The sequence below is a fragment of the Hypomesus nipponensis genome, chromosome 15 (assembly GCF_054491055.1).
Source record: "Hypomesus nipponensis isolate SF chromosome 15, ASM5449105v1, whole genome shotgun sequence".
NCBI lineage: Eukaryota > Metazoa > Chordata > Actinopteri > Osmeriformes > Osmeridae > Hypomesus > Hypomesus nipponensis.
In genome coordinates this window covers 11,253,656-11,276,254 of record NC_140375.1, presented here as the reverse complement: position 1 = coordinate 11,276,254, position 22,599 = coordinate 11,253,656, and the positions used below count along the sequence as shown (strand labels likewise).

The window sequence follows — 22,599 nt, the reverse complement described above, 5'->3', positions numbered from 1 at the left end:
ATGCCCTTGCTTCCACCGTTACACTCCCTGGGCCATTCTAGTAACATACCTCACCTCCACCATCATGCTCATCCAGGCAACTTAACCTGTATGGTCATCTACATCTAAAGGTCAACTAAATAAATTACAAACTTCCCAAAACAGAGCTGTAAAGTCATTAACAGGCTGGTTTTCAATACAACTACATTTTTCAGAAACACTGTCTTTTTTTCTCAACCAGTTTTCTTATATAATCAAATTGTTAGGTGTGATCAGGTACATTCTCATTTGACGAGGTCAGCTGATGATGTTCAGATGATGTTACCATGCCCAAAATCAAATGCTTTGAAGAGAACAGTTATTTATCGTGCCATCAATCATTGGAATAATTGCCCACTGGATATACGTAAAATTAATAGCCAAGTCTCTTTCAGGTACCATCTGAGAATGCACCATTTACAGTAGTGAGGAGGGAATGTACATATTTACTGTATTAATGGAGAAATGAATGTGTGCTGTAATGATTTGTTCTGAGTGATTTCTAGTGATGTTTATAATGATGTCTACAATGTTTCTGCTTTTACATGATCATTGTTAAGTAATTTTTATTTGTTCTCTTTTTGTTGGACCCCAGGAAGATTAGCTTGTCTCACTTGACAGGCCCCACGCAGTGACAGCTACTGGGGATCCTTTTAACAATAAACAACAATAAACATTAAACCTTACCCTCTCCCTAGGCCTTACAGAAAGTGTACACCAGAGAGGCACATGTCCTAAACTGAGAGCTAGACTTTCTTAGTCAGGCCCAGCCTCCATCTCCAGCCCCCGCCCCAGCCTTGAAACTTTAGCTGCAGCCCAAGCCCTCAGCCTCAGCCCCAGCCGAGGCTTCTTGTAAGCAACACAGCAGGCCACATCCACGTAAGTGCTGATTAATGCAAATAGTGATAATGAGGACGTTCTTTCGTTCTACACTTGTCCTATCCCTCTGACATCTGCCCGCTTGTGCTAATTAACATGCTGGCACCACGTGCCAGAGGGAAAAGCCATGCTCATGTATAGCAGGCTAACACTCATTATCCAATACAATAGAACACAACAGTATACAATAGAAACCTTGTCTGAACTTTTATTATGATATAACCAGCAATTTCACCGACCGAACTATCAGTACCAGGTTACATCGGTACAACAAGAACCCAACAGCAGAGGGCCCGCAATCAAAGACTGTGTTTGTCCTGTACTGTTAATACCCATGAGGTGTGGGTTACACATTGCTTTTTAATTGAGTTAAAGGTGCAATCCACAAAACTCTTACAACAACCTTCATGGCACTGGAAGGAGACTGTGAGCCTGCAGTGTGGTTGGGACTGAGAGTCGAGCATGCTGCACCAGTGCATTTTGTTCCAGGACTTTCTAAGGATGTAGAAGAAACCGTCAGCAATGTTCTTCTGTCAGACCTGAGTGCTTGGAGAGGTGATACTTGCCCTGGTCTTATATCTCTCATTCCTCTCATCACTGCCCCCTCTTCCTCCCCCTCCCTCTCTCTCTCTTTCTCCCTCTCACAACAGAGGAGAGCAAAGGAGAAGAGGCCTCAAAAGGGAAAAAGACAAGATTAACTGCTATACCTCCGCTCACTGCAATACTGTACTGTGCTTACAGCAGAGCTAGGTCCCAGAAGAGACCAAAGTACACACACACACACATAGTCACACACACATACTGGAATGACAACAAAAAATATCACAGTTGGAAAACACTTCTTCCATGAAGTCAAATGTTTAACTATGTCAGAGCTGGTATTTATGTAATCGGAGCTGATAATAATAAGATGGAGTCTCTATCTATCAATTTCCGCTATGTCTGTCCAGTGACATTTTTCACTAGAAAGCATGCGTAACACATGAAATATTCTCACCAATCCTTCCAATTAGATGTGTTAAGTAGTGTTAAGGCTCTTCCTACAGCCGTATGAATGGGATTTAGCTCATTATAATGCTGTCTCTCTCCGCCAGCTCCCATTGTCCTGACAGATAAGCTAAATGACATGTGCTTCAAGTGAGCTCTAATTAAGGTTTAATGGGCTTTTCTTCTCCAACAACTTCCATATTAGCATCAATTGTACGTTTCAGCTGATTCACTAGAACTGTCCTTTCAGCATTAAATTAGGTTGATTTAGAAATAGCCAGAAGATTAAAGTGCAGACTTCAATAACACAATAACAACCACATAAACGTGTGGGATAATTCACTTAATGACCTTTGGTAGCTCGTTGTGAGAGGAAGGGAGGGATGTCAAAGCTGAATTGGCCAGTCAAACTGATTTGAGTCGCTTTCAGGTGTAGCTTGGAATGTTTCAGCGCTCTCTTTCTGAGTCTCACCGTATCATATATTTAAACAGTGCCCCCGGATTAATATCTGTCTGCCACAACCTTGCATGTCTGTCTGTCTGCGTGCCTGTCTCTCGACCCTCTCTCAGCCTGGCTACCAGTCAATCTGCCTGCCTGCCTGCCTGCCTGCCTGCCTGCCTGCCTGCCTGCCTTTCTGTCTGTCTGTCTGTCTGTCTGTCTGTCTGTCTGTCTGTCTGTCTGTCCATCTTGTCAATTGTCCCCTACACAGTCAGTCAGCACCTCCCCCCATCCATCCATCCACCCCCCCACCCAACACTAATCCATTCAGGAGGGCTCGTAATCCAGCCGAGCATGCTATGTGGAAGACATGTTATCTAGGTACTGTTGTGCAGCGCGGGGTCTCTCATCACTAGGGACCCATTAAGATGGATAAACCCTGCACATTTATAAGCCAATGTATTTCTACAAGCCATTTGAGTCCATGTCTCGTCTGCCTTTTCAAGCATTCATTGCTCTGACGGCAGATGATGGCTATGCAGAGAGAGTACAGAGCTGCCGTCAAAACCAAATGCGATTGTTTTTTTGTTTGTTTTTTTTTTATCTCAATTTACATCACAAAGTGGTTAAATGATTTAGCTCTACGCGGCTCACTTTCACCACACCCTCTACAACCACATAACAGTTCTGTTTCCTGTCAAATATAACATTAAAATAACATCAGTTCTGTTTTATTTTGAGGGGAAAAACAGGAAGCAGTATCCTGGGTTAGGAGGAGTCCAGATTAGGATTGAGAGGCTGTGCAGAGGGATGTGGGTGGGATAGAGGGATGGAGGGAGTACAGGGAGGGGGGAAGAGGGGGTAGAGTTGGAGTGGAAGTGAGTGAGGATTGAGAGTGTTTGTGCACGCGAGATAGAGAGAAAGGGGGACGGAAAAGAGGAAAAAAAGATGGGAATAGATAGAATGGGAAAGTGTGAGATGGATGGGGAGGGAGAAGGAATGGAAGGCAGGCAGGCAGGCAGGCAGAGAGATAGAGAGAGATAGAGATAGAGATATAGAGAAAGAGAGAGAGAGAGAGAGAGAGAGAGAGAGAGAGAGAGAGAGAGAGAGAGAGAGAGAGAGAGTAAAACGTAGTAAAGTAGACAGCAGATGGTGAGGATTATTTAGGACTAAAATACTCTGCGATCCTCTAAGGGAGGCCAGAGACATAAACCGCAACAAGACCCCATCTGCTAGAAATACCCATAAAAGCACGACCAAGCACCTCAGCTCACAGACAGCCAGCTTGCGGTGACAGCATCCATCCATAAGATATGTTATCCTGCATGCTGACTCATTACAACCGTATATTAGATTTCCCCAACAGTAAAACAGTAGATAATGTTTTAATGTGACGTTGAGAAACAGCTTTGCTCCTTCCTAGGGGGAAGCCTTAGGACAGGGAAGGGGATGGGAGAGAGAGAGGAAGGGGGGGAACCCCCAATAGTGTCATAATGACTGCCCACGTAATCATCAATATTGTCCCGACACACATATTCACTACTATTCACATATATAATTACGGTCCAAATGCACATACCAATAATTACTTTTCACACACACCAGCACAAACACATAACATTCAGAATTGCTCAATCTAAATGCCAAGGACCATTGGACAAAAATCCATCAAAGTTTATCACCTGAAGAGCACACGAGACAGCAATGTGACACGCTCCTAATCAAACAACACACTGGCTGAAAATGTCCCTCCAGAGAATCCCATTTCAATCAGCGCCAGTGACAACAATGTAGTCACATCTGGCCATTGTGGCACTATTGTCAGCTTGACACGCATCTCCTCTTTGCACATCTCCCAATCAATCCGTGCAAGATCCATGACCATCACTGTTCTGTCTCAGAAGAGATGAGATGTGTTTACCTGATCCTGTGTGAAGATCAAATCTTGTACCTACAAGAAGAAAAGAAACAAGACCAAAATGACGAGGTGTTACAGTTGTGTTTTGTCATGAACAATGATATATGTATTATAGAGCTGATACCATTGACAAGCAATTATGCATAAATCGGTACATCTCCAGGAACCTTTAGAAACATTATTGGTTTTCTGCAGGTTCCTCTTAATGGTCACATTAAGTGTGGAAACCACACTAAATGTCATGTTCCATGGTCATTTTCTATTGAACTCAGAAGTTAGTCAAGGGCTTGAATTTCAAATCCCTGGAAAAAGGCAGAGACTAATTGATAGCACACTGGCTGGTTTCTATGCTGTTGACCATGGGGTTGTCAGGGTTCACGTATTGATTTATTCTCCGTACTGTGTGACATGGGACACTTCATTAAAAAACGTCCTGGTACAGTACATAATGTAATTACAGTGCATAGATCTGCCCCCCTGTAGCCAGCCTCTTACACACCCTACACCCACACACCCTGAACATACACACACCAAATCAGATACACACAAACACACACAGAGAGAACTCAAACACACACAAACGACCATCACCACACCCATCCTCCGGATCAGATTGCAAACTGGGGTAGGAGCCTTGCATCATCAGTCCTTTGAGCAAGCCCAGTTTTGGTGGCATTGTCACATGCCAAACCGATCTGATAACACCGTGCCACCATTGACTGTTGTTCCACAAGCTGCCAATACAATGAGCATCCTTATCGTCATGACAATTGGCTGCAATTGACCACATTGGAGTCAGTCGGACCACCAAAGGAAAACAGAGCCTCTGAATCTACTGATCCAGACAAATTACAGTCTGACCAATAATTATATCATAATGCAGGAGTCTATAACTCCTGAAGGGGTTTAGCTAATACAGTACATACCCTCCTAACACTGGTGCTTATTTCACCGAGTGCGTAATAGCAAATATTTTGTACATTAATTTGCATCTTCATCTTGGTAAATGATTAATCACAGAGTTCGAGGGAATTGGCAGATGAATCTTTCATAGGACAGCCAGGAGAGAGAAACCAAGCCAGTTAAATCCAGATCTGAAGCCAGTGTACAGCAGCTCACAAAACTCATATTTTTCCCTGATCCCATATCCCCAAAAATAAGCATATTCACTGGTGAGGTAGATACTTTAAAGTGCTTAATGCCTTCCTACCCGTCTGGGTGTATATAAACCTCAATATCCTGCTTCAACAGATGAATGAAACAGCTGTCTAATAACAAGGTGTCGTATTCTACGTCAGAACCGTTCCAACTGGATTGGGATGGTAATATTTGGTAACTTTGAGTGACGTTTGAGCACAGGAAAAGACCTGGCCCTCAAAGTGATGCGGTTTATTAGGGATCCTTCTTGTGTATCCCTCCAAACATGTCTTGATCAGGTAGACCCTCTGACAGTATCCTAGATCAAGATCAGTACCTCTTAGCTGCTGCCGCAGAACACAGAACATCTTCCCTGTGAGACCTCCTCGATCAGGAGGGGAACTTGGTACCGATGAGACCTGCAGTCATGTACCCACCAGATCAGTCACTGACTCAGTGATCCGCCGGAGATCCATGGCATCTGACTGTTCTGAATGGACCAAACCAGATCCCTCCACTCCATCCTAGTCTGGAGTGAGAGCTGGAAAGATTGTCTTCTTACTGCAGTCAATCTCATTAAAGATTCCTAAACACATTAGCAGTGCCTATTTCATACTTCGCCAACTTTGACAGTATTCTTCATGGTGCACGGTCGGATTACATATAAATGTAAATAATGTGCTACATTGACCATTTGACCAAACCACACTCCTGCACATGAAACTCCAATATGCTATTACAGGCCAAAATACGAACTGAGATACCATTTGAGTCAACACGAACAAACCCAGCTGGAGGACTAGGTTATGATCAGGGTACTTTGATTTCAGTAAAAGATTTCTACAAGTAATGGCCACACTTTAAATTCCCCATTCCACTTTCATGGAAATTGCAATCAACTCTACATAGGCCTTCCACATAAAAACAAGGTATGAGGATGAGGAAAAGCTCAATAATGGACCATGGTTTCTGCCTGAGCTGATGTGGACATGTATCACTGGCTGGTGCTCCTGCTCCTGCATGGATAGCATTTAGCTACTGTGGAGGTGGATGATAATAGAACCTGCTGCTGCTGCTGGAACGCTAAAGTGCTCTCATTCCAGAGACGGGGAGGCAATCATTTCATCAGCTGTCAAGTAGGGCCTGAGAGCCCGGGCTGTCTGGGTAAGTGGGGATGTACAAAGGCTGCAATAGAAAGAATAAAAGGATGATTTATTTTTTCTTCTTAAGATCAACTCTGAAATAGGCTAAAAATAAGCGCGATAAAAATGTTGTATCATCTGAAATCTGTGTCTTCGAAAGAGGCAATTGCATCAACCACGCATTTACATTGAGGGAAGCTGTGAGGGTTTGACTATTGGCATTGCACAAAAGTCATATTTTGGTCTGGCCAATTAAAGTAAATGTTTAAAATCGGGATTTGAATGCAACAGGTGCAATCTTGCAAATATTTATTGCTGGTCATTGACCCATTAGTGTCCACATCCTTTGGAATCTAAGTGAAACCTTTGAGGCGTTTACCATGGTGTGAATTCTGCAAGCTTAACCCAGTCAGGCAGTTACAAGAACAAGACCTCGACAAAGGCTTGGACCTTCAAGAAAAGAAAAAAAAGTGTTACCATGGAGATGACAGAACCCCAACTGTAACCTATGTACAAAGAAAATACAAGAACGAAGAACACTGACTGACAGCACTACTTGTAATCCTTTTTCAGCTGAGTTGAGTGTGTGTGTGCGTGTGCGTCACACTAGCTTGTTGCTTATTCACAAGGGACATATATATATATATATATATATATATATATATATATATATATATAGTGACACAAACTTCAGTGAAATACATTCTCTGTTACTTCTGGATTAAACAAACTGATCCAGTAGTTTGTTCTAGCGTTCCACACAGCAGCTCCCAACAAGAAGAGCTACTGTCTGTAATTCAGCAGATAACAATGTTGATTTGTCCAGTACAGTGTGTTTGTGAATTCAGTACAGAGAACACTTTACAAAAATAAAATCACTCAAGGCCTATTTAGTTTGCCTGAGTTGTCAGGAGCTATTTCCAGAGTGGAAACACAGTTTAAAGAACCGAGTGTTCACACCTGATTTCATGACCCAAGGTGTTAACACCTGACTCTCTTCTCTTCCAGGCATCAATTAACATGTTTTGTTTACTTTTATAGTGTATGTTTTGGATGTGTGTCTGCAGTCAAGCATGCATACGTATGTGTGCATGGGTGGGTTAGGGTGAACCAGTTTAAATGCACCAGTGTATCAGTAAAAAAGCAAGTTAGACCAAAATAATAAAATAATAATTTTTATTCCAAATGTATTGTAGTAAAACACAGGTAATTATGAGTAAATATCTGGGACAGGGAGTGTTAAAACATGTTTTCTTTTATGAAGAATTATTTGTTTGTTTTGTGTTTCAGTTACACTCTCTCTTGGGCCCTAACCTAGATTGCTGCACACAGACTATTAATCATTGATGATCAGACCTTTTAATATTGTTTATATATAATTAATTTGTCACGTAAATTAATGCATACATGTGTATCAAACAAATGTTGTGCTGTTATCTTCTGTGTTGACAGAGTCAAACCTACAACACAGTCCACCCAAAACTACTGTATTGATAACATGATAACATAACCTTCCTCATTGTAATTTCCTAAATTGCTAAATTGCTATTTTGACTATTGAAATAGTCATTATAGTATTAATGCAGACAATTCTTCCTTTATGCAAATATGGACAAATCCGTTTTGAAGAACAAACAGAAAGTTGATGAAATAGAAATTCTCAGAATGGCCTGATTATCAACGAAAATGAGTAGACAATGACCACTTCAAAGTACTGGAGCAGCTACTGTGCAGACTGGACTGATTATGTTGACCGCAATCAGGTTTCCATGGATTGAAGGGCTGAAGATGAAGAAAATGAGAGATGCCTGGGCATGGCACCCCGCAGGAGGCAGGACATGAGCCCTGGAGTCACTCAAGAGTCATCCCTCTCTGGGGATGACTACTGCTGCATCCAGAATGTACTGGAATGGCGTTGACCCCAGACACCGAGGATCTATGGTTTGTGTGTGCGTCTGTGCGTATGAGTGTGTGTGTGTGTGTCGGGTATGGGGGGGATTCTGCAGATGATTAGGATTTAAGAAAGAAAGGTCGAGTAATCAGCTCTGAGCCCCTTTTCACACAGAGCAGCCTCCCTCCAGGGTTAAGGCCCAGCCTCCCTCCAGGGTTAAGGCCCAGCCTCCCTCCAGGGTTAAGGCCCAGCCTCCCTCCAGGGTTAAGGCCCAGCCTCCCTCCAGGGTTAAGGCCCAGCCTCCCTCCAACAGTCTGTCGAGCCCCTGTCTCCAGATACCCACTAATCACTCTGTTACGCATTTGTACCTCGTGAGGCCTACATGCTGGATGTGGAGAGCCAGTGGTCTAGTCTCAGTTGCACCAAACCTGCACGGCGTTTGGAGATGGATCCCACCAATATCCTCACAAATCACTCCCATAGCTTTGAAGAAATGTGTTTAGCGATTCTGCAAACGCTGCATGTGAGATAGTGGTTTACACATGAGAATTTAGAGAGGGCTGTAACATTTTAATCTATTCTCACAACCACACACACACACAAACACACTCCGGAGTGGTCACAGGAGACCTCTGTGCATGGGTTGGAGAGACTCCACCTCTAAGCTATTAGACCTTTAAATTGGTCCCAGTGAAATAGGCCTTATCTGGCTGCAAGTCAACCTTAGCTGTAGCCCTATGTACAGCAGAATTAGTCACTGTCAGAAAGATCAATATCTCCACAGCGGCCTAGAGACCAGCATTCTACACAGAGACCCCATGTAGAATTATTAAGGTTAGCATACAGTAATCATTTCAGCTATTACCACTTGCACCCCCACCATAAAGGCATATTCCAGCATTTTCTGTTTTCAATCAAAGGAAAAAGTATTTATTGGTAACTTAGCATTTTAGCTTTAATGAGACAGTCACAAACCATTCACATCTGTCTGGGACTGCTACAATGGCCAACATGAACCAAACAGTCACAGAGACTGAATGACCATCGAGGGATGGGTCTTTAAGAGAGTGAGATCACATCTACAGGTTGCTGTTTGACTCGGCCTAACAGATGACGCGGCATCAACAGCCATCAAACTGGTGCTGAGACCCGCCGATGGAGAGCCTGGCACCCTGGGGCCTGGCCACCACGACGAGGCTGGGGCCGCTAGAACAGAGCGTCTCTGTTCCGCCTGCCATCCAGGCAGGAAACATGACGTATTCACATGATAATGAGCCAACGGGACAATCACAAACCCCACCGTGTCTGGCACCGAATGCCAGGCTCAATGCCCTATCACCAAGGAGACCGGTTCGAAACGGTTGCCTGGCAGAGGCAGGCAGGCCATTTAGGACCCCATAGAGCTGTGAGCAGGCTTTTCACGACCCCTGTGAGAGGCTGAGAGGGAGAAAAAAATGCACACACACAGTTCTCCTCTCTGGAGCTGCCAGCTCGTCGCCACTGTGAAGAGAGCTTAGGCGAAAACTGGATTGAATACAAATGTGGACTGTGTTTTTGGTTGTTTTTTTGGTCACGCATCTGAGTCAAGGTTCAGGTGATTTTTTTTCAGCAACGTCACTGTCCTTGCTTTCTTTATACACACGCCCCACCTGAGTCCTCACTGGCCTGGGCTGGGGGAGATGCATCCATGCAAATCAACTGTAAAGTACTGAGATGTTTTTCTGTGGCTGCTCCCCGGGTTAGGGAACCTTCTGCCCCTCCCAAATGTCGAGAAGAGGGGGTGGGGGGCAAGATACAAACTTCTTTAAAAGAGTGTTTTGAGTGTTAGGCCAAATGTTTACCAGTCCTGTGCTGAGGAGGAGAGGAGAGTTATCCTTAGTTTGAACTGTGGGTAATACAAAGCCTCGTCTTTCCTCAAGAAAACAGTCATGATCACTCTGGCTGTTCAGTCGGGTGTGAAATATGCACTCTCTCTCACTCTCTCCCCCTTTCACTGTCTGATTCCCTCACGCTCTCACTCTCTCACTCTCTCGCTTCCTTGCTCCCCAACTCTCTCACTCCCTCTGTCTCTCACTCCCTCACTCCCTCACTCCCTCGCTCCCTCGCTCCCTCGCTCACTCTCTCACTCTCTCACTCTCTCACTCTTTCACCCTTTCACTCTTTCACTCTCTCGCTCTCTCGCTCTCTCGCTTCCTTGCCCCCTAACTCTCTCACTCTCTCAATCCCTCACTCCCTCACCATCTCACTCTCGCACTCCCTCACTCCCTCCCCATCTCACTCTCTCACTCCCTCACTCTCTCACTCTCTCACTCTCTCACTCCCTCACTCTCTCGCTTTCTCACTTTCTCACTCTGTCACTCTCTCACTCTCACCCAACCCTTCCCCCCTTCCCCGCACCATGCGAGCAAGTAAGCAAGTGTCTCTAAAGGATTCACTTTGACCTCTCCATCAACAAGTCAACTCGTCTCTCCAGGATTCTCCTGCTGCTTCCAAACCAGTCTACTAAGGGGAGGTCTCTCCTATTGAGCCGCCACTCGTCTCTGTGCTTTCCATGCGGCTAAACCCATCCTCCTGATGGTTTATTAACTATACCCCCATCCCGGCATCAAACCTAATCATCCCATCTGCGTATACGCAAAGTGGGACGAATTTTTCATCTTCATTTACACAAGGATTAATTAAAATCAAAGCTCTTTTTTTATGCACTGCATACCAGTGTAATCAGTTCTACTGACACTGTAGTGGAGGAGATCGGGCATTCCGACCTTTTATCTTCAGCAGCGTTTCGATAACAATGGTGGAAAGCTTCTCTGGGGGCAGAGGGAGCACAATGATGACACTTTCAATGGGGCTCCCTATCGTCAGCTCAACAAAGAGTAATTTTCTATTGTGTCTTCAATAATGCAGCTCTCTCTCTGTCTCTCTCTCTCTTCGTCTCTCTCTCTCTCTCTCTCTGTCTCTCTCTCTCTTCGTCTCTCTCTCTCTCTCTCTCTTGAACCCCACCGACCAAGATGCTACCTACCCCGGCTGCAGCAGCAAGGGAGAATGGGAGGGAAAGATGGAGGGAGAGAGCGTGAGAGAGAGCGCGAGAGAAAGCGAGAGACCTATGATGCCACTGGAATATTGACAACCCTGGTCTAAACAGGCTCAACATCAGCAATAATGCTCATCTTCCATCATCTGGATAGCCATGACATACACACAGCTTAATGTCTGATCTTTCATAAAGGGAAAATGGCACCTCGCTCACGCACCAGACTTGATTGATTACTTGTTATTCGAAAAATGACTCAGTATCAATGAGTTCTGTATCATATCTATGAATTCAAAGGATGCCCGGCTCCTAAAATAAACATTTGAACTGCTGAACTGGTGATATCTGGTAATATCCTACAGATCCTATACACACTGCTGATATCCTAAATTCAAGTTGAAGAGAAGAAATCTATGCCTGTGTCTATAAGCACAACGACAATTAGAGTCAACAAACCATGTAGTGACAGTGCTGTAATTGAATTGCATGATTCTTGTTGGTTTGATGTAATTACAGTTGTGCTCACATGCAGGGTGGAATAGCCTTGATTGTGCACGGATAATTACCCAAATCGACTAGATTGTGGTTAATTGTGCCATAGACGTTATGGGTGCTGTTGTTGTGTCTGCAAGCCATAGCAACAGGAGACACCATTTATTGGAAGAAGCAGAACAGGGGACTCATTTATTCGAGATAATGTCTAGATAATGTCTGTCACAACGTGTACCCAAACAAAGACTAATTGTGACCTTCCTCACACTCAAATCCGGGACAAAATCTCCAAGACCAGATAGGGAGGTGGGAGGCTGAGGGAGAGGAAGGTAGCGCAACAGAAGAGTGACAGAACCCAACAGACTTGGTAGAGCGGAAGAGTGAAGGAGACTGCAAGAAGAGAGAGAATAAAAGAGACGAGATCGAGGGAGTGAGGACAGGAGAGAGAGACGGGAACAAAATGGGGGGTGTGGGATTAGTTCACGTGAGACAGGGCAAAGAGGCTTGTAGCTCTTGGAGTCCAAGTGAACACATAAAGCCAAAGCTATCCATAATCTATAAATCACTGCATAGGGAACAGAGAGTTGTAATCTGCAGAAAAGCCTGTCTTAACAAACGATTTGGGGCAAATAAACAGAGAAGCACTTTAATATTTTACACATTGTCTCACATCTCTCCATCCATCTCACCATCTATCCCTACATCTATCCCTCCATCCATCCAACCATCTATCCCTCCATGGCCTCCATTACATCCAAGCTTACAGACCCTCCAACAAAGCCTTCCTGCTTTGAGTTGGATCACTAATGTGTCACACACACACACACACACACACACACACGTACAGCAACAACACAACAAATATTAGGCCTGATTGATAGATAAGTGTGTATATTACAACATGGCTTCTGTGTTTATCACGTGCGTCATGACAGGAATCTGATAGAAGGTCGGGCCAAGCTGGGCCGGGCAAGGGGCAACCGTCAGAGGGCTAATACCAGGCCAATTGGACTGAGCAGTAGGGGACAGAAAGGGGGCTCTAAAGTGACTAATCTGGGATCAGGGTTCAGAAATCGCTCTGTAGCCTTTGAACATTGTGAAAGTAAAATGCCATTTTCTATAATGGCATTCATTTAAAATCACATTGCAAAGAGTGCAAAGAGTTTGAGGCAGTGGGCATCCCCAACGTCTGACGTGCACTCTGACCTCCAGGGACTCCAACTCTCTGGTCCTGTTGTTCCCACTACAGACCACAGCTCTGGTTCTGTTGTTCCCACTACAGACCACAGCTCTGGTCCTGTTGTTCCCACTACAGACCACAGCTCTGGGTCCTGTTGTTCCCACTACAGACCACAGCTCTGGGTCCTGTTGTTCCCACTACAGACCACAGCTCTGGGTCCTGTTGTTCCCACTACAGACAGCTCTGGGTCCTGTTGTTCCCACTACAGACCACAGCTCTGGGTCCTGTTGTTCCCACTACAGACCACAGCTCTGGGCCCTGTTGGGCCTGTGAAGCCGGCTGGAACGCCACACAGATGGGATCTCCTGCTTCCTGTTTCAAACGTGCAGAACTCTGCCTGGCGCTTTCCTCACACGCTTTACCGCGGCATGCTCATCCATAGGGCTCAGACTCAGCTTCTCTTAGCCTCAGTCCCAGCCAAACCTTCTCAACCCCAGTCTTAGCTAGTCCCAGCCCTGGTGCTAGCCCGCCTCAGCCCTATTCTCAGGTTCAGTCTCAGCTCCAAAATCACACAGACCCAGCCCGTAGACCCAACCGCTTACTGATAAATATTGTAACAGGTAGGGGAAGTGATATATTTCTTTCAGAGCTGTATGCGGACATCCCAACAGGGACCAATCCAGACAGTTTACACACATTTGCAGGAGGTAAAGTGTGTCACAGTCAGAGCAGGTCCCCACACAGTGTTTGTATGTGATGAGAGTGCTCTCTAGGTAACTACTAGATGCTGTTGAAGTTGAACTCATCAAGATAGATAGTACATAGAGAAGTTGACCTAATTACTGTACCATTGATATGTATAGTCTCTGCACAACGGTGACTGACAGCTTTGCTGTTGTTTCTTTTTAATCAGAGAACAATAATATTTTCCTCCCCTTCCCAATCAAACTGCTAATCTTTAATAGCTGTAGGCCTGTTCTAGCTTTGTTTACAAGGACTAATGTAGGATACCATCAAAACTGCTTTTGAGTGACTTAAATGGAATGTAGGCACACCATTTCATTGTACCATAGCTTGACATGATAAGTTTGGAGAGGGGAGAGAGGTATGAAGAGGCCCAATGTTGGTCAGGTTATGAATAACCTATGTCTGTGAAAAGCCTCTGACATGATTAATGCAGGAGAAAATGGCTCAATACAGCACTGATGCTCTGCTGTGTGTCAACACAACATGCGCCAGTTGCAGGTCACCTATTAGCCACATCATAGTTCATACAATCTTTCTCGATCCGAAGATTCCGACCTGTACAAAATGGTGCTTGATCGACAGTGAGTGATTAAATGATTGTCTGCTGTGCAGCTAGATGATGAGTCAAGGGATGCATGGCCAGGTAGCCATCAGAAGCGTTAGTGTGTTTTGAAAAGAAAGTTTTTTGAGTCATTTCAAGCTTGCAACTAAAGCCTTCCTCAGTTTTAATTTGCTACACCCCATGCCAGGACACAAAAGCTCCTTTTTGTAAAATCAAAGAGAAAATACATTTCTATGACATGAAGCACTACCTGAGGTATTCTCCATAGTCACTCCCTTGAACTGGAGAAGTCGCCATTGCAGAAGACGGGGACCACATGCTGAGTGCAACCATGTGCAATTTTCAAAATTACATTCTTCCAGAAAGTGAAATTATCCACAGTGTATTTTTAGAGTGCAGCAATTATCTGGTCAAGACAATTTAGTGGTCTAGTGATTTCACTCCTTCAAAAGGGATATTTGGTTATTTGATCAGAGAGTGGTGGAATTGCACACCCCAGAGATCAAGTGATGACTGAGACTGCGGTTAAAAAAACTTAATCACTAGACCAAAAACACGTCCTTGTGGTCCAAAACTGACCTCATCAGAATGCTGTGTTTCATGAAGAACATCCTGGGACCTTTCGTGGCTAGTGATTGGAGGATTGCAGTGATGCTGCAGTTCTATTACGGCAGTCGAGCTGTTAGACCTCTGGAATGCTCACGACGGTAACCTGCTTACCAGGGGAATTACAGCAGCGTAGCCAACACACGCTAACACATCCATTCTCTTGACCCACTGATTCCTCTGACCCCAAAATAAACAAAAACAATACATAAACAAACAAGCCCTGCTAATGCCTCATGACACATCATAAATATCTGTCAGGATATGATCGAGAGCCGTAATTAGCTACACACCCGGGGAAAAATGTTGGCCTTAAACAAAGCCTGCTAAAATATCAGCAAAATGAAGCTTTAAGGGTAGGATCTATTTAGAAGCCACCATCTCAGGATCTAATACCTAAGGATAATAGTGTAATGTTAACCTTTTTTTGCCAGAATATTTGTATGTGCCTGAGAGGATATCATATTTCATTCCAAAAGTCAATCTGAAAGAAACACTTAAGTGTCTCAGTCTCGCTGATTGGGGACATCTATCATGATTCTCCCTGTCTCACACCACGCCACACAGACAAATCTGAGTCGCTAAGGGACGTCATCACAAATGCAGGAAGGGGGAGAGTTGTGTGCGATGGTACAGGAGGCGGACATCCTTTTAAAACATGTATAAGCAAAGTGTCCCTCAGACCCAGACGGAAGAGACACTCCTTAAAGAGAGGTTAGCACGCGGACGTGCAACACAAAAGTCCCTCTCTTCAACCTCAGAGAAGTCACACCATGAACCTCTTCCCTTCAGGAACTCAGCAGCGGAGAAGAGGTTTCTCTATCGAGTCTGATCCAGGTACCCCAGACACTGACCTTAAACATTTAGTGCAGGAATTTGAAACTGACTTTAGATCAGTAAGTCAAGGGCTATCTTAGAACTAAGAGCTTCTTACACGTTTCTGCTCTCTCTTTGCCCAAGTGAGCATCTTGAATCACAGTTATCTGTGAAGATGTTACCAACCCTAACGGCAAACTAGCCTTCTTCCCACACCTTGGCAGGAGATAGTTCACTCTCATCTGGGCGCACTTCCAACGGCTCTTAAGGGGTCTCACAGAGTGTCCTCAACAGAGTAACGATGTACTACTCTCATTCGTTCGTTTTTCTCTCTTTCTCTCAAATATCTGTCATCATTTATTCATACTCGTCCCCAGAACCATCGCTGGCTGGCGTCGTCTGAAGGCTCGCTGTCTACAGCCTTCTCTCTCTCTCCGTCGCTCAAAGCCCATGCACTTTAGTGAGCAGTCCCAAAGGTCTTTTAATTTTTGAGCATCTATTTTTATCATGAAAAATAATTGAGGTGGAAAGTTCCATCTGTCCAACCAACACTCTTTCCAGCTGCTCCTTTTGAGCTAGGAAATAAATGTGAGCTTCCACATACATTTTTACTGATAAAGCAGTATGTTTGCATTATTAATGTTTGAATCTCATATGAATGTAAATTTTTTTTCAGGTAGGGATTTAGGTTTTTGTTGTTTTTCAGTTTTCTTTGGTCTGAACTTTAAGTATCTAGGTATGTTTAGTTGGAGAGATCCACTCTGAGGTGCAGTGGAGGGTGTGGAGACTAAGAGGGTTTGAACGCATGACTGAACGGCACTGCTCCTTCACTACTCTCCTCTGACCATCTCTTTTCAGAGATTTCCCTGCTGTGTCACTTGTCGGTTGTATTTACTAACTGTACATCTACAGCCTGACCAGGACCTGCAGTAGAGGGGACGGGGTCAACAGGGTCAGTCTTTGTTGTTGTGAGTGATAGGAGGTACAAGCAGGCCAGTTATGAATGCTAGGCCATTAAGGTTATACAGGTAATACAGATTAATGTATTTTATCCAATGTGAAATGTCATAGGATTTTTAAAATTCCTTCCAAATTCAAGACACTCAAATGTACTGCAGCTTTTCTACAGGGATCCACATACAGTACGTATGAGACCAAGAGAATAATTTGCATTGCTGCATTGTATACGCCTTATCTACTAAATTCAGCCTACAAATCAAAGAGTTTGAGTGGAATTTTAAATGAAAAAACACATCATTGGGAGAATAACAACTGGGGAACTAGCCCTGCCCAATTCCTCAGACACTACATTCAGCAACAACTGCTTGAAAAATTCAGGGCCAGCAAACCACCATTGAATGGTGAAAGTTGACTGCTGTACCGGATTGGTCGTCATGCCCTGGGGCATTGTGGGTAAATCGTTAAAGCAGGCTATGGAAAACTGCACTGTTGTTATGACCCGGGGGCCTCATTCTCACAAGCACAACCAATAATTCATCATTTTACTGTCCTGTCTCCGGAACGTTTGATCCAACTTCAAACTTTGTTCTCATTACAACTTTGACTTTTGTCTTTAGACAAGTCTTCTTTTTATCAAGAGGAATGTGCACGACCTGTCCTCGGTCTCCGGTCTCAAAGTCTGACAGACCGGGACCTGCAGTGAACCTGCAGTAAGTAATGATTTGTCCACTGTAGATTCACTTGTTGGAAGTTGTCCTCATGTTGAGACCCCCTCTGTCTCTTTTAGTTTTTTCAGACACATACAAACACACACGTGCATGTGTGCACACAAAGGCACAAACAGACAAGTACACATGGGAGAGAACGTCTGAAACTCCACAGACTTATACTAAGCTAGATAAAACAAATGTATACAAGCCAGTTGAGAATATCATCTCTATCAAAGAGTCACCAGTTTGCTACCTTTTCCACTAAGCAGTTACTGGTTCTAGTAACTTGTGATTGTCTTTCTGGGTCCTGCAGTGCCTTAACATAATTGACCACTGCCGATTTCAAAATGCAATATACTGCATGTACAGAGATATAGGCATATGTGCTGCGTGCAAAGAATGAAAACACATTTCAATTTAAGGTGAACTAGCTAATGTATTTCAATAGGCCTAATGTAAGGTATCTGAGCAAGATAAAACATTTGAGCCTCCGACCGTACTACTAAATTTCTCTAATGCTGAAGAGATACAGGGAGACAGTGAGAGACACTGATTACTAGAGTTGATTTTAAAGGGCTTGGAATGGGAGCACTAGGCTCCGGTGTCCATCTCTCTGTCAAGCCTTGAGTAAAGGTGGCAGTGGACAACAGACACCCATGTCAAAGTCGCCTCCGCCGAATAACTACTCAGGTGAACCCTTTTTGCAATCAGGAAAACCAGATTGAATAGTCCGTTTTGTGCGACAAAGGTCAACGTGCAGTGTTTTGAATCTTGGGATCCATGATGGCGTTGCCGACATGAAACTGATCCAGTTCGATCACAATTTCTCTCAATGCAAACTGTATTCTGAAAACTTCCACAGTGGTTGTGTTCCACAGAGATGACACGGTTTGACACAGTTGACGGCTCGTCACATGGAACTAGTGCATCTAATCGCTTGGATTATCAGTCAGAAACCTTTCCCGTCTGGCTTCTTCTCTATTTCAAATTTAGCCTACGGGCTCTCTGTTGACTTTGCAAAATAATTGTATGCGTATCCTTATTTTAATGAATAAAACCATTAAACAATGACATGACAGATTAACACTAGACAAACTCAAAACGCCTTACAAGATTTTCGACGATGTGCAAGCAATTGAGGGTGCTTTTCGTGCGATTGAAAGCCCACAGCTTTAATAAAGGTCACACCGCACTATCTGAGTTTTCTGTTGAAATTGTGAGGAGTTAGTAAGATCCAAGGGTGGATCAGATAACATACTAAAATTGGCATATTCGTTCATAAGGCTACATCCACAAAACCATTTAAAATCCAAATTCGTTGAATGGTCTTGCAGTACCTCTACACTATTTTACAAACTAACACTTTTTGTCACCTACTTTTACTACAACAATTTAAAGTATCCTACGCCCTATTAACTCAGCAACTTGTCCTTTGGGAAAAATAATAAATGCAAAAAGTTGTAGACCATGGGAAAACTTTGACCAAGTCATGATTAACTTACCTTCCATACAAAATATCACCAGCCAAGCAATCCATAGATCCGAATTATGGAACTTCAGCATGGTGCGTAACTATTTAGCAAGTCGTTTTGTGTATCTTCTGTGCGAAATAAAATCTTCTTTCACAGTTTATTTGAAGGGAAATAACTGTCTCTCGAAACAGCAAACATGAAATCTGCCTGAAATGTTTTACTCAAACAGCTGCGCTTCTTAGAAAAAACTAATTTAAAAATCTGTTCGAGTACAAAATAAAAAACGTTTGCATTTACTTAAAGCCCAAAACATCCGTTTCTTGATAGTTTTATTTAGAAAAGCAGTTTTACTGTTGTTTGTCGCGCCTATGTCCGCGGACAGCATTCAGTATTTTCCCCTCCCAGCAATTCACGCACCGCTTCAAAATCTATCCGCTACACTTGCCAGTGATGGAAACAAAGTCAGAGAACACCTTAGCCAAAACCATTTCTCGGTAGGTGAAATATTCGTATGTGGTCGCTGGTCCATGGCTTGAGTCTCGAACATGCACTCCTTTTCGCTTCAGCATTCTATTTGAAACATTGATTGAGAACTCGCCCGGACTGTTGCCAGGAGACCGCTGACGCCAGTCTAGACTAGAGGTACGAATGCCCCCCTCTGGTGACTATAAAAAGCAACCGCGCTCCTTGGCAATGGCATATCACTCTATGTGAATTACAGTTCCGTTTAAAGTCAGTGCACAGGTTTCATCGTTCTAGGGAAGCAAGGTTGGTTTAGAACAGTACTGAACTTACTCCATCTTAATTGCAGTTTTTATATCCACTCAACCTAAAACCTAGTGACAATGGCATCTCTCTGTTGGTTTTGACTGAATAGTTGATAATTTCATACATGTTTTTGATCAATGTTTAAGCAGTGCATGAGTTCAAAGGTGCAGTTTCGTTATTCCTCCATCATATGAGTTAGTTGTTCTTTGTTAGTCACCATAGAGTGAGCCTTACAACACAACAACCAGCGCTTCAACTGAAGGCTTCAATATGTCCACTTGAAGCATTCTGATCTCACTACTTAGCTCAGCACAAAATCCTGCTTGTATCTTCCCTATTTCCCTGGGCATTTAGCCTGAAAGCTCTTCCTGGCAAAAACATCCAATAAAATTCCAATCCTACACTTTAAAGACAAACATTAACACAAAACTTTTTTTCTTCCTTATTCGACATTTTAGATTTCTAAAGCCATGAGACATGGATGAGAGGGAATGAGAGGGGGTGATGCTGTCTGGACCTGTCCCTGGGGTCTACTATGTGCAGCCTGTGGCGTTTGGCAGACATTCTGAAGAATGTGTCTGTTAGTCCTTCAAACCAAGGTATCCCACCAATACTGCCAAGGATATCAGGGGCCAGTCGCATCACATCCCCTCAACTCAAATACACAAGCACACGTTGTCTGCATTCAACAATGATCAATGAACTATGGATTAAACTCCCATAAATAATTTAGCTTCACCCGTACCCCAAACACAATTTCTTAACCTATACAGAAGCATATGGAGTAGTAAAATAGGAGCAGAATATAGGGATAAAATCCCATACTCTCATGCACTTACAACCTCACATGTCAGACAGACAAAAAACAATCAGTTTTAAAGTGGGCACAATCACAGTAACCTAGATATATTGTTTAAATTATCTCTCCTCTTTTCTCTGGTCTACCATTGGGGACAGGCAGAGTGTGACAAATGAGGCAGACCACTACGCAGCCACGGAAACATCCAAAGACACTTGATTTATTATTGATTCCTTTTGTAAATGCTTTATTTTTATTTTTCCGCCCTATAAAAGATTCAGAAGATGTGAACAAGATCTGCTTTGTTAAATGTTTTAATTCCCCCTTTCCTGACATGCCTAGTTAGAGTTCACTCTGACTATAATATTGATGACAGAAGGAAATGTGTCCTTTGCTGTGTCATGAGTTTTGGACCTCACCATATTTATTATTATAACCTTTATTTAACCAGAAAGACCTCTCTGAGATTATAAATCTATTTTAAAGGTGTGTCCTGGTCAAGATTGGCAGCAGAAGTCAGAAAGATATACACAGCCTAATTTGAATAAACAAAAAACAGAACATTTACAGTATTAAACTATTACAAATCATCAATTCGTCTTTAAGATGGTGAATAATGCATTTGAAATGTTACAAAGACACCACGTTTTGTAGTTTCAGTTCCACTTCAAGAGAATTCCAATCAAACGGGGCTGCGTGAAATCCTTTTTATCTAATTAAATTCGAACGTTGGGAATCGAACGTGGGGAATCTGGATTGCTCTGTTGTTTCCTGAGTGCTGGCTAGTATGAATAAATTCAACCGTGACTCAGCAGCTCAGGTTAGTTCGGTATATGGACAACTTTCCATGCCTCATCTTTTATCCCACCACGCATTCTACTCAAAATACAAAAGATTCAGAAGGAAGCACAGACCTCACGTTCCAGTGAGAGACCTTTTTAGGAGGCTATATGTGATGGAATCGAGGTAACAATTTAAAGTGTTTACATCCATATCTCCAGTATTTTTCAGATATAACTGTAACAATGTTTTAACATCATAATTTAGTATTTAATTGGCAAACATTGCCCTCTTGTGGATGACTGTGACGTACTTAAGTGAAAGGAGACATTTCTACCCGATTCGTCACGAGGAAATGGATGCAAACGTTACATTGTCGAAGCTAAATGTACACAAAACCCATAAATGTAATCAACTCAAAACACATTGATTATCGATTGATTTACTAAGTATAGAAGGTCAGTCCTCGAGTGTGCAGTTATCTATTTTAAGTACTGTGTTCTTTGGTGTAGTTGAGCTTACCGGCGGCAAACTGTCGCTCATTTCCGGAATTTTTGTGACGTAGGGGCGCCAAGGGTGGCCTTGTTCACTGAGTTGTATTTATTATTTTGTGGATATTCTTTGGTACAGCATTCTAAAATGTATACGGAACTATATTGAGTTTATTTTTTAACGATTACATGTGAAGATTTTTGGTATGTAACTTATGATAATTTAATGCCTGCTTGAGCTGTGCATAAATTACATTACATTTAGTCATTTAGCAGACGCTCTTATCCAGAGCGACTTACAGTAAGTACAGGAACATTCTCTCCGAGGCAAGTAGGGTGAAGTGCCTTGCCCAAGGATACAACGTCATTTGGCACAGCCGGGAATCAAACCAACAACCTTCTAATAGCCCGACTGCCTAACCGCTCAGCCATCTGACCCCCCTGCATACATGTTAAAATGACTTGTAGTACTGTAGTTCAGTCCTGAGGAGTGGCTTACCTTGGCTGGAGCCTGTATCATGGGGGTTCAGTTGGGAGGGGGCATGAGTGTGAGACACCAGGGCTGTTTATCAGTTTGGCTGACTCATCAGTTCAGTTTTTGTACTGTGTTTTGCCTCCATGTCCACAGGGCTGCAGTCTTCAATAGCACTTTCTTAATTTGTTTTACTACATCCTAAGTCTCATCTTTATTAGACCCTATGGTACATTACCCTTTGACATGAGACCCTTCACTCAGCAGTGTTATTGTGAGAGTGAAAAACCCACACCAGC

General features: G+C 43.3%; 1 protein-coding gene across 1 annotated transcript in view; it reads right to left on the bottom strand.

The window, feature by feature from the left end:
• Nucleotides 1-19,568, bottom strand: part of igsf11 (immunoglobulin superfamily member 11) — a 67,903-nt gene extending 48,335 nt beyond the window's left edge. Inside the window, exons 1-2 of the mRNA XM_084675016.1 lie at nucleotides 19,021-19,568; nucleotides 4,245-4,274 (exon numbers count right to left, since the gene is read on the bottom strand). Of these exons, the coding sequence (XP_084531142.1) occupies nucleotides 4,245-4,274; nucleotides 19,021-19,081 (91 nt within the window). The 5' untranslated portion in view covers nucleotides 19,082-19,568. The remainder of the gene's footprint in view (nucleotides 1-4,244; nucleotides 4,275-19,020) is intronic.
• Between the last annotated feature and the right edge of the window lie 3,031 nt (nucleotides 19,569-22,599).